We start from the raw sequence: 12,666 nt of genomic DNA on the forward strand, positions 1-12,666 counted from the left end.
TCAGTGTTGCATCCTGTGAGGCTATTAACGGCATCGCTGCAAGGAAAGCAAAACTATAAACACCTGTGGTGGAAAGTAAGTAGAACATTCAATGTTTACATGTTTATGAGTATTTTGGAGTATTTTATATTATATGTATAAAATGTGGACATGTGTTGGACCAGTTAACTGTAGATTAACTACCCAACAGTACATATACATCCCTTTAAAGTGATATTCTGACTTTAATTTTATATTTCACTTTTAATTTATATGTATTTTTCCAAAAACAATTGGACCATCAACCCAACATTGTCTTAAACAGCCCCTTTGCTTTTAAATATCTATCTGTGCATGTCTGTTTCCTGTCTGTTGTCTCCATGGATCAATAAAGTTCTTTTGAATTGAATTGAAATGAAGGAGATAAAAATAGCTCCACCTCAACCGACTACAATTTTGAAATACTGATTACACACATCATTATTAATGACACACCACTGACAGCAGCCATACTGCCTAATGAGTACTTATACTTTTGATACTTGAAGTGATTTTTGTTTTGCTTTTATTTTCATACTTTAACATTTTGAATGCTTGTAATGGAGTATTTGAAAAGTGTAGAATTGCCACTTAATTCTGCCCTTAGTAAATACCTTTGACTTGTTCTTCCACCACTGATGAACATGTTCAAAGATGTAAACTTTGTCAAGTTAAGTTATTTATGTCTAAAATGTCTTTTTTAAAGGAATTAACCTATACTTTGAATTTCACGATGATCACTGTCAGTTGTTTTCAGTTTTATCCCCTTAGATTCACACTATTTCACTACATCACAGCAACGATTCACATTAAGAGTGAATCAGATGTGATGATAATGTACCTGATCTTGTAATCTGAAGGGAGGCTCAGACCTAATCTGTAGTCTTCTCTGGTTCTGCAGGTTTTCTTTTGAAGGTCCCTGACAGAGCACCTGTGCCCACCAGATATGCAGCTCACAAACAGCAGCCTCCCTCTGATGTGCATCTATCACATGAACAAGGAGAATTTACATTAGATGTGGGAAATGGAGAAAAAGGTCAGATCAGATCAGATCATGCAGATATTTTTAGATTTCACAACAGAGGATCCTGTTTACAGTGTCTACACTGCAGTTCTTTTCTAGGTATTTGGATTGATTTATAGACTGAAGAGGGATTTTCATCTTACAGCAAAAATCAATGGAGCGGCTGTCATGACTTTGGGCTACAATAAGACCACCCTTTTGTAATTAAGAGGCACCATCCCTCACTGTTTGTTAGCCTACAGTACTTTTATAATAGATGCGTTTCTTGGAAAAGGCAGCACCTTCCTACAATCCTCCTTTCCCTTCCATGCTATCACCTTTTTTCAAGCAAGCACTGCTGCTGCCACCCAGTGGGAACCATGAAAACCTACACTTAGAAGAGCCTACAGCCTTGAGCCAAGCCTGCAGTGGGTTTACTGGCCAGGACCAATCCAGGAGCAGCACATAGGTGAAATAAATCCACCTGGCACTAGATTTAAAAAAAAACAACAACCTGTTAGTGCGTTTCTACAAATGCATGGTGTACATTATCCTGCTGATTATGGTATGTATTTCACTGACCCTTTGTGTTGTAGTCAGTGCAAAGCTGTACATATAAGTACACATTTAGTGTGCTGATTATGAAATCTGAATGATATTTTAATTACAGGGATACAAGCAAATTATGCACACCCGCGAATCAGAGACTGTAATGACGCCATAAGAGGTGACCAAGAGTGGTGGAGTCACACAAACCACCAGGATCTGTTGACTGTGTGGAGGCTGGTCCATAACCAGGCATCATACTCTGGGTCCGTCACCACTGCATCAGCCTAGTGCTGCATCAGCACCGCCTGCTTTATGTGTCTCAGCAGACAGACAGACTTTACAGATATTTCTACATTTACATCCATCATCAGTAAATTTACTTTGACAAATAAAACTCTTAATGTTTCCCCTGGACTTTAGTCAAACATCCTGGCACTATGTATTGGTCTAGAGTTTGCACCATGGCAGCTTGGCGTCGGCCTCCAGAGGTCTTTCCGCTGATGCTGACAGAGGTCTTTGCAGCTCAAGTAACTCATTGCTGCCCTCTTCAGGCCGGACTGGTTTAGCATCTGCCCACCCAGGTGGGTTCAGAAAGGGCAGAGCAGCCGACTGTACTCTCTCCTCAGCCTGGTCCTCGGTGGGGCATCTGACACTTGATACCTGAAGGAGAGGAAGAGGTCACTCAGAAATGCACACTGACAACGAGTGACACGAGTGACCGTGAACAAGATCCCGATGGAACTATTCAATAATGTCGAGTTTGCAGGATGAGGTGATACTGTAACTTTTTGCTTCCCTGAATCACTCTAAAACAACCTTTCTGTGTGAGATTGGGTGAGTGTTACTATTATTTGCACTGCACACTTTAATTATTCATAATGTTCAGTACATCACACCCACTGGTTGCAGCCTGGTCCCAGTTGGGACGCGTGAGCACACAATGCACATTTCAGAAAAGCTAGAAAGGATGCGTGCACAAGTACATACTGATGGCCACGCCGTAATGATCCAGCCAGCTGTCCAGGGTGTTTCGTGCTCTCTGCTGAAGTCTCTTCAGCTCTCTGCCAACATGCCCTCCTCTTCTCCGCTGTGCTGACAGCTCCTCCAGCCCCTCCACCTCTCTGGCCATCTGGAGGACCTCCCGAGAGCACACTGACACCTGCCATACATCATTACGTGCATGGTAGACTGTATGATATAGAACAACATGAAGCGTTTTGCAAGCTGTTTTATACAAAGTGACTCAGTGAAGGCATCTTCAAAAGTATGGATGTAACAGATGATTTTTTAAGGCTTTTATATTCAGGTGTTTTGAGTCCATAAATCCATATCGTAAGCCTTCACTGAGGCATGATATGGTGACGCTTTCGCTGAGTGTGGCAGAAGTAGCCTCACACATACATCTGACAACTAGGAGACAAAAAAGGTTTCTTTAAAACGGAGATGATTTTTAAATAACTATGTGTATCGTGGGCACTTTAAATCATCTAATCTGCATGCTTTGCCCTGTTATAAAACCTCTCTTGGTCCTGTCAGAGGCGGTTAGTGTTTATTCAACAGTAGGTCATGCGTCATACCTCACATGCCCCTCTCTGTTTCCCTTAAATGTGACATTTCCCATATGCACATTTAGAAATTATCTCACATGACAGGTTCCCTCCAGATTCTTAGTCCCTCCGACTACCCTTGTCACTTGTTATATTTCTTGCCTAGAGATTACCTCGGGTCTGGTGTAATATGCAACATGTTGCTGTCTCTATTTGAATACTGCACAAAGGATGTGACCAAGCTGTGGTACTCTCAAAAGTCCAGGGGTGCAGATCCAACGTCAGGATTGGGGGGGACACAAAAGTATTTTTTTTTTTTTTTGCTCGTATGCAACTCATACCACGCCACCATAAATCACAACTTCCTAGAGGCTCACCATATCATTCAAAAAGTACTAGACAGGGAATCATTTATTGTGCTTTCTTGTTTCTTTGTCCTTTAACAATGCAAAATGGGAATCTAAAATGCGAAGAAAAGTCTGAAAATACATTTTAGGGTATTTTTATAGTCCCCTAGTCTGCAGAGGCTGCACCTGAGTAACGATCTTCTCCTTCTGTGTGCCATCTGTCTGCCAGCTCCACTCTTTAGTTATGTTTCCATGCTGGTGACATGAATCCCCCGTCCTGGTCCCACACTGCTGTAATGGCAGAGCTGGAGGAACATTTCACACATCATAAAATTAAAGAGAGGGGATCAGGGGTCTGACCCGCCCAATTAAGACTTGACCCCACTTTGGTCCCCAGGGGTGAGTGGAAACACTTATATTATAATATTTCACTCTGATTACATAGTAGGATACATAATTCCCATATTCATTCCTGGAACAATCTTGTAAATGATTTTGCAATAATAGCGACGCAATAGTAACGACCTGTCAATCACAAGGAAGCCTCGCCCTGAAGCATAACCTGCTTTATCCACTATTTGATTCTAAATGGGACCATCATTTACTAAATTAATCTCTTTATTGAGATCATAAACTCATGTTAACAATGTCTTCAGAGGTAACAAATCAAGTGAGAAGTAGGGTTGTTTTCTCATAGAACAAGCATTTTTGAAACCTGAGGAGTCGCCTCCTGATGGCCAATGGAGAGAATGCAAGTTCAGGGCACTTCCGGATTGGCTTCACTCTTCAGAACTAGAGGTTGCTGTCTGGTTTGAACTGGTGTTGAATGTCTCTTCTACCTACTTCACTCTGCCTCATTGCTGTGGCCAAAGTATAGAGTTTCTGAATTATATTGCATTTTAGAGAAGTCATGTTTTTTTGCCTTCTTTTTGGTAGTGTGGGATGAGAACATCAACATAAATCTCATCTTTGTTTGTCAAAGGGAACACATTTAATTATTTAGACATCCTCCCATATCAGTAGTGCACTCCTGAAGGGATGTGTGACAGCCCCCATACCCAAACTGTGTGATAGTCTCCAGAATAACGGGGTAATCGCTGTCACTGAATACGTTGGTATAGAAGCCGCCACAGGGCAGACCTGAGTGGCTCTGGCATACCAGACGGGAAGCCGAGAGAGCAGGAGCAGGGTCAAAAGGTCAGCTGCTGTGACACTTTAGCCATATGCTGTATAGTGTAAGTTATGAATAAACATGATGAGAGTAGATACTATATGAATGAGGAGCCATCGTGGATCCTGTAGTGTTTCTGCTGTTCCGGATCCTGCAGCATCACTTCTGGAGTAGCCTCCGTCGACACAATGCTTCAGTGATGACTGCAGCTGTTGGAGAAAGTGATGGTGGTGGAGAGAAAAGGAAACTCAATGTAACGTATATCAGCTGAGGTCTTACAATCATCTTTTTTATTGAATCAATGCTGGTCATATATCAGTCACAAATGGTGGCATCGGGGAACATAATAATGTAATGCAATAGCTCTGTTGCTGATTAACAGACAACAGAACATCTGTGCACAGCAGCTACCTTGTCCTGCCCCGTAAACTAATCCTCTCACTCCCACAAGCATGCAACCAAAGCTGTTCTCACAGTCAGTCTTAAAAGGTCATGTGGAATTATTGAATGGGATTTCACTTTTATCACTCTCATTGTTATTTCCTCTTACCTACATTTTATGGCACATAGTTAAATATAGTTCTGCCTGGCCTGCATTCTCAATGTGACACATTTGTACCCATGCAACACAGCATTATCTAATGCATATTTTAATAAAGAGTTTGTGTTATTTGGCTGCTACATACTCTTGTAGCATGACTTGATTTTTCTTTGTATTTAGCAAACAATGTATTTACAACTTGATGGTTTATTATAGTGGAAGCAGCCCACTATTGATGACTAATTTCTGTCTGCAGACCTGGTGACTTCTAAAGTGAGCATGCAACTTTTATTTACTTTCTAATAACCCAATTCATAAACCATGACGTTATTATTAATCAATATGCTATTCATTTTGATCACGATGCTCTGCAGCCTTTTTCAGAAAGGTAAACTAACAAAGCAAATGTATGCATGAGGAGGATAAACCTCAACCAGATGGATGTTTGTCCTGATTATATTCATTTTGAAACAGGCCTATCATTTAGGCAGGTTTTCTTCCCATCTAGTTATTTTCTTTTCCTTGCATAAGTGGGGTTCCAGAACAACGCGACAACCTAATGTGTAGCAATAAAGGAATTGAATTACCTTTGTATTGCTCCTTCATTTGTCGAATGGGAGAAATATCGCGTCATGCCCCTTTAATTCGATTCGATGGCTGCAGAGAGATCAGTTAGGAAGTAATGTCTTGCTGTTTCATTTCAACTTTAGTCTGTAAAATGAATCATTAGTCCACGTGGTCAAATAAATACAAAGGTCCCTGAATTCAGTCATTATTTCCTAACACACACACACACACACACACACACACACACACACACACACACACACACACACACACACACACACACACACACACACACACACACACACTCTAGCATCCACAGTAAAAGACTCGGGGTGGGTTATTCAGGTGTGGAGGTGACAGCAGGTCTTCCAGTCACAGGTGCGCACAGAAACTGCTGATTCCAGCCTGCACTGCAGCTTTTACAGGCCACTTATCAGGACTTAACTAAGCGTTTCCGTCTCCACAGAACACACCATGTGTTGCTGTGTCCTGTGTTAGTGCCCAAATGTATTTCCCCATTACGAAAAAAAAACTGATGATAAACTAAAGTTTTTGGTCCGCGGGACAGTGGAAGATCGTCTTCCTCCACTCGGGTCAAGTTGTTTGCACAGAGATGGTCTAATAGCTCATTATTGGCTCAGCATCATTTTCCGCTTTGACCACTGGAGGCTCCCAGCAGCTTATGCGTCACTTCATCTCTCAGTCGCTGATCATGGCGGAGCTACAGCTCCAGGACGAAGTGGAGCCTCAACTTCTCAATGGGGACGACTTGACCGAGGAGAGGGAAGACGCGGACGCCTCGGAGTCCGTGAAGAAAAGGAGAAGAAAGAAGAAGAGGAATAAGACCCCCGCTCCAGGTAAGAGGTATCACTTTGCGAGTAGGTGATCGGTTGGGGGGGTAGCGCAAGAAATTGCTCCTATAGTGCCGCTCGATGCAGAGCACGAGCATCAGATATGCGGGGAAGAAGACTTTTCAACCTGTCCAGCTGTCCCAACTGTGCTGCTGGAGCTGAGGGCGCTCACGTGGAAACGGGACGGAATTTACCATCAAAACTGGTTCAAAGCTGCCATTTGAAGAAATGAGTGGAATAAAATTGTATTTTACTCCAGATTAAATATGTACGAAGAAGAAATGATGTAATTAGCCACAGATTTTGTGTTGGAGATGAAAACCACTCTAATGCAAAAGAAAAAAGAAAAATCATTATAATTGCAGGCAAACAGCCTCATAATGTGACAAAATAAAATCCAAGGAAGTCCTGACTTTTTGCACCGGCCAGAAGTCAAGTGTGGTCCATTCAGCTCTGGCTTTGAATGGCTAAATGTCATAATGCTGCAAGGTACATATGCCCTTGAGGATATTGAACCAAGGCATAGAAATAAATTATGCACAGACCCTGCCAAGTTGAGATAGTAGGGGATGCACTTTCTTTAAATGGCTCTGAAACCACAAATTATTTACTCACACTTAATATGCTTGTGTGTGTGTGTGTCATTGTTGCACATGTGTGTGTTCACCTGCACATGCATGCATGCGGGTGTGTGTGTGTGACTTTGCAGCAGGGACAAATGAGGCTGAGGGGGATGCAGAAGCCGGAGGTGTTGGTGATGTGACAAAACAGTTGGAGCAGCAAACACTGGAGGACAAGGAGAGTAAGGAGGATGGAGAAGAAGGTAACTCCTCACCACCACCACCACCATCATCATCATCATCCGCAGCGGTGATTGTGTTGAACTTTAAGCCCCCGAGAGAGCACAGTGAAATATTCAGCTGGTCATATCTGCAATGTGATATCTGATTTTCAGTAGCACGCCGGGAATTGTGCCCAAGCTCCTGTCAATATTTCTCACTTTACCGACTGTCTTGAAACTAATGATGCTTTCAACAGATGGGGATGAAGGAGATAACTCAGCTGGAAGAAAGAAGAAGAAGAAGAAAAAGAAGAAAGGATGTAAGCCGGGGTTTTTTTCTCTCTCAGTGCACCGAGTGCATCTCTACAGTCTGCAACAGACACTTTGGCAAGGATTGTTTAAATCAAATTCACATTCACTCCATGCAGACTTTGAAGTGAAACTGCAATCCGCGTCCCAGCGACAGAATATTTATCGCCACAGAGGCACATCGGAATTTATGGGTAGGGGGATTGCAGTCTAAGAAGCCTACAGCTAAAGCCTTTCTGTGTTTGAACGGACTGCATCAGAGTCACGTTGAATCACGGGTAGATACAACAGGTGCACAGAGGCAAGTGGACTTGGTTAATTAGGGTCAGGAGAGTTACATAATATAGGGCTGACACAGGAGGTGTAGGACAAAATGCCAGACAGAAAGGACAGCACGAACGACATCATACTCAGTATGTCCTATATATCATTATGACCCACTATATATATAATACAAGAGTTTTTCACGTTGCAGTTTTTTTTTTAGCGTTATAATTCAATGTTTTTTTTCCCCAAGAGGATTTTGCTAAATTAGATCTGCAAGTCAGGAACTGCACTGTATTCTCTAGCTGGGTTAAAATGCTAATGTCATGGACACGGGGAGGATAACTTGTGTTTTCTTTTCTCTCCCTCTCTCCCTCCGCTTCACCTTCTCACTATCTGGGCCACAGTGAAGGGACAGACTGACCCTCCCTCAATCCCTATTTGTGAGCTCTATCCCAGCGGAGACTTTCCAAAGGGAGAGGAGTGTGAATATCCACCATCGAAAGACGGGTTTGTGACCTCCACATCGTCCCTCACACTCAGCAGTAGTCTTCCACTGACATGCCTAGTTTTAACTCAGGCATCTCTGCTTGGCACGTATTCCTATTGGACAACGTGATGAGGTGCAATGTCTTCATTTCCTGTTGGGGAGCACATTTCATTTGTCAGATTACACAACATGAGTGACAAAATGTGTCGCGTCATCATTACAAGAATTTGCATAAAGAGAAGATAATGAGTCCCTCCTCCTCCGTGGTGTGCCGGTCCACCTCCCACCAGGCGCAGTGCAGCGTGGCGGACCACCAGCGAGGAGAAGCGGGCGCTGGACAGGGCCAACGAGGAGATGTGGAGCGACTTCAGGGAAGCAGCCGAGGCACATCGGCAGGTCCGTTCATACGTCAGGAGCTGGATCAAACCAGGGATGGCCATGATTGACATCTGGTGAGAGATGCACTGGTGTATTGTCCTTGAGCGCCCTTTTAATTTACTTAAGTCTTGGCTGCTCATACAGATCAGGGTATAGTTGAGACTGAAATTGATGTGGTTTCAGCACTTCTTTGTCCCAGCCTGTAATCGACTACAGAACTGCTTTTGTGAGCTCAACGTCTTCTGGATGCATTATCCGCCCTGACAACAATATCAATGTTCCCGTCATTCATTGTCCCTTTGCACTGCTCTCTGTTTCCCGGCAGTGAGAGGCTGGAGGACTGCTCCAGGAGACTCATCAAAGAGAACGGGCTGAAGGCGGGCCTGGCCTTCCCCACCGGCTGCTCCATCAACCACTGCGCTGCCCACTACACCCCGAACGCCGGAGACCCCACGGTGCTGCGCTACGACGACGTCTGCAAAATCGATTTTGGAACGCACATCAACGGTCACAGCTCGTTAATAACCTTTTTTTTCAATGTGCTTTTTCTGCTGTGGCATTTTCACACTTGGCATTTGTTATGACACGGTAAAATGATGATTACATTATAATTTTTTACTGCCTGCTATAAACTGTCGTCCTAAGTGAATTGACTTTCACTTTATTGTTTTAGATTAATAGGTTCTTAATATTTCAGCAAAATGATGATCCAACTTTTTTGCGGTCTTTCAGGTCGGATAATAGACTGTGCCTTCACTGTCACTTTCAATCCAAAGTTTGACAGGCTGCTGGAGGCTGTGAGAGATGCCACTAACACGGGCATTAAGGTAGTACAACTCTTTCCTCGGCATTGTGCTTCTTTGTACTGCTGGTTACACAAACCAAATCCTGATGATCATATTCAGAGCACATTACATTCATATTTATATCTAGATTGTGCAATTAGACAATGACACCTCTAAAATAATGCAATGGTTGAGACTTTAGTACTTTCTGTCTCTTGTGGCACAAAAATGGTAAGGTAGATAGATTCCAACTAACATGACACACAACTTCACACAGGAAGACATACAGCTAGTAACTAATATGTACATAACGCAAAATATTAAAAATATTTAAAAAAGTGTCACAGCAAAAAATGGAAGTAAAGTCAAAAGAGGGAATTTAATATGCTGAATATGTGAATAAATACAAGAATGAAAATGTAATTTATACGTCACCAATCAGTGGCTCCTCTAGTATAAATAAGTTCCATTAAAAAAATACTATGACAAGCAAGAATAAGAAGTACAATATACAGGATAAACAGTACAAAGACTCAAATAATGCCCTAAATTTTGTGCCCTAAATATCTGGTACAGGATACAGATTCACATTTAAGGAAGTAATCATTAGATATTATTATGCTAACATACTTGTCATGTAGTTATTATATGATGTGTAATGACGTGAGTGTACACTCGCCTGTGTCAGTTTGCAGGAATTGACGTGCGCCTGTGCGACGTCGGTGAGACGATTCAGGAAGTGATGGAGTCCTATGAAGTGGAGATAGATGGGAAAACGTATCAAGGTAATATGAGGTCATTAATCATCTTTTCTTTCATGCACAGCCTCCTATTTATTAAACGTCAGTGTGGTGTTTTCTTTCTAGTGAAGCCAATCAGGAATCTCAACGGCCACTCTATTGGACAGTACAGGATACACTCGGGGAAGACTGTCCCTATCGTTAAAGGCGGAGAAGCCACAAGGATGGAGGTTTGTACAGCAGTGAATGCCACTGATTTGAAATAGTGTTTGTGAATGTGAGCAACAAAACAACACTGCAGCCCCATTTTACTGGCGTGAGAAATGAAACCTTAATTAGCTGATTGACCTTGCATTATAGGCCTACATGACCCCTTTTTAATTCTAGTGTAATGGATGAACATGTGGCTTTTTAGGGTTCTGACACGGTGTGGAGGATTGTTCCATTTCACTGCTCTAACAGTTTCTCATTCACCCTCGTCAGCACTTTAATTACACCTTTAAACGGAACGACCGGCCGCATCGCGTAGCAACACGTGTTAAAGATCAGCGCCTCATTTCATTGTGAGAGCACTGAATTGTGGGCATCCAGAGTCCATTAATACTGTACTTCACCAATGGGAAACACGGATTTGCACTATTTGCCAAGAATACACCGAGATCCATGCCTGCCTCACACCCGCACAGCTGCAGCACACGGCCATATTTGGGCAGAACTGAGCATTTTAATTGGCGAGTTGCTGAGTCAAGCATTTTACCTGATGGTTCCAGGAGGGGTCGGGGGGGGGTTTGCTGCTGAGGTGGCAACTTTTGTGTGTTGTGGTTTCAGTTGAAGCGTGTTGGTGTTACAGGGCCATTACCCTCTCTGTGATCAGAGAGTGGCAGCTGGGCGTGCCACGGGGCTGCTAGCACTTTGACTGATTATCGGTGCAGCGGGAGAGGGTGTCGCAGTGTTATCAGCTAATACCACGGGGACTCCAACAACAGCTACGCGCTGATAGAGACAAAGAAACGCCGATGAAACCCAGCCAATCAACTCGCACGAGGCACTGCTCCACAAAGGACACTACTGTCCTTAATAGACTACGCATGAATGTGTCAGCCGGATGGCATCTTGAGGTTTTTATTAAATTTACTCTAAGTCCCCTGGGGGAGGGAGGGGTCCTTCAGCAACACCATACGCAGTCAGCCCGAGATAAAGGTGCACTGATGCAGATATAGATACAGGCCTTCATTAGAATTCTTAAAGTTTTACATCAGCGGCCAAAAAAAAGTGTGTTTTTTCTATTTGTGTTGCTTCTCAGGAAGGTGAAGCTTACGCCATTGAGACATTCGGCAGCACAGGAAGAGGTGCGGTCCACGATGACATGGAGTGCTCACATTACATGAAAAACTTCAACATCGGACACGTACCAATTAGGTTAGATTTGCTGTTTTGTCTCATTCCTGTTTTGAAATGGAAAATATGCATTCAGATTATTTATGGATTAATTTGCTTCCAATCTGAATGTTGTTGCCTCCGATTTATCTCTCTGTTGACTCTGTTGTAACTGTTCTGCAGACTTCCAAGGGCTAAACATCTGCTGAATGTGATCAATGAGAACTTTGGCACTTTGGCATTCTGCCGCCGCTGGCTGGACCGCCTGGGAGAAAGCAAGTACCTGATGGCGTTGAAGAATCTGTGTGACCTTGGCATCGTGGACCCATACCCACCTCTCTGCGACATCAAGGGCAGCTACACCGCCCAGTACGAGCACACCATCCTACTCAGGCCCACCTACAAGGAGGTCGTGAGCCGCGGAGACGACTACTAAGCATGCGTCAAAGCTCAAGGCGAACCAGGAGGAGCATGACAGCTCAAAGACAACAAACCTCTGCAGACTGATAGCAATTATGCAATATTTCTCTGACCCAAATTTTCTCAGCTTGAGTACCTTTAGGTTATCGTCCTAGCAAGAGCAAAAGACTTGTGTCATGGTAGTTGCTTACTAGCATTTATTTTCCAAAGGATCGAGCCAAAAGACAAAGGGCATATCTTCAAGAAAATGTAGTGATGTCATTTTAAGTCGTGTTTAGATGTGCAGCTTTTAGGAAATATGCAAAAGAAATATATGCAAAAGAAACGTGCAAAAAAACACCTCGTCTAAAAACGCTTTGCTTCATTGTGTACCTTCACATACCTTGTGAGGAAACGGCAATGAAATATTTATATTTCTATAGTGCTCTATTTTAATTTGAGGAAGTTTTGTAAGAAATAAATTCTTATAAATCTTGCATTGTTTCCTGTGTGCATTTATAAGAGCTTAATAGCAAAGCATACTAATTA

The 12,666-nt window shown here is 42.9% G+C and overlaps 1 protein-coding gene across 1 annotated transcript; it reads left to right on the forward strand.

Annotated features, from left to right (window-relative positions):
• Positions 1-6,410: 6,410 nt before the first annotated feature.
• On the forward strand, positions 6,411-12,614 carry LOC311018134 (methionine aminopeptidase 2-like). Its single transcript, XM_084016948.1, has 11 exons — positions 6,411-6,600; positions 7,304-7,417; positions 7,633-7,695; positions 8,356-8,458; positions 8,729-8,890; positions 9,142-9,323; positions 9,549-9,643; positions 10,290-10,386; positions 10,468-10,571; positions 11,645-11,760; positions 11,902-12,614. The coding sequence occupies exons 1-11, from the start codon at positions 6,426-6,428 to the stop codon at positions 12,152-12,154; spliced, it is 1,464 nt and encodes a 487-aa protein (XP_083873074.1). The 5' UTR covers positions 6,411-6,425; the 3' UTR covers positions 12,155-12,614.
• The last annotated feature ends 52 nt before the right edge of the window (positions 12,615-12,666 follow it).

This window comes from Eutrigla gurnardus (assembly GCF_963514095.1).
Source record: "Eutrigla gurnardus genome assembly, chromosome: 9".
In the NCBI taxonomy this organism is placed as follows: Eukaryota; Metazoa; Chordata; class Actinopteri; order Perciformes; family Triglidae; genus Eutrigla; species Eutrigla gurnardus.

What these genes read in the sequence shown, in the direction of transcription:
- LOC311018134 (XM_084016948.1), top strand. Translation starts at nt 6,426, where the DNA reads ATGCGTCACTTCATCTCTCAGTCGCTGATCATGGCGGAGCTACAGCTC. An exon ending in GAAGAAAAAGAAGAAAGGAT is followed by an intron (nt 7,696 to 8,355) that starts GTAAGCCGGGGT and finishes TCTGGGCCACAG; the next exon opens with TGAAGGGACAGACTGACCCT. An exon ending in TTTTGGAACGCACATCAACG is followed by an intron (nt 9,324 to 9,548) that starts GTCACAGCTCGT and finishes GCGGTCTTTCAG; the next exon opens with GTCGGATAATAGACTGTGCC.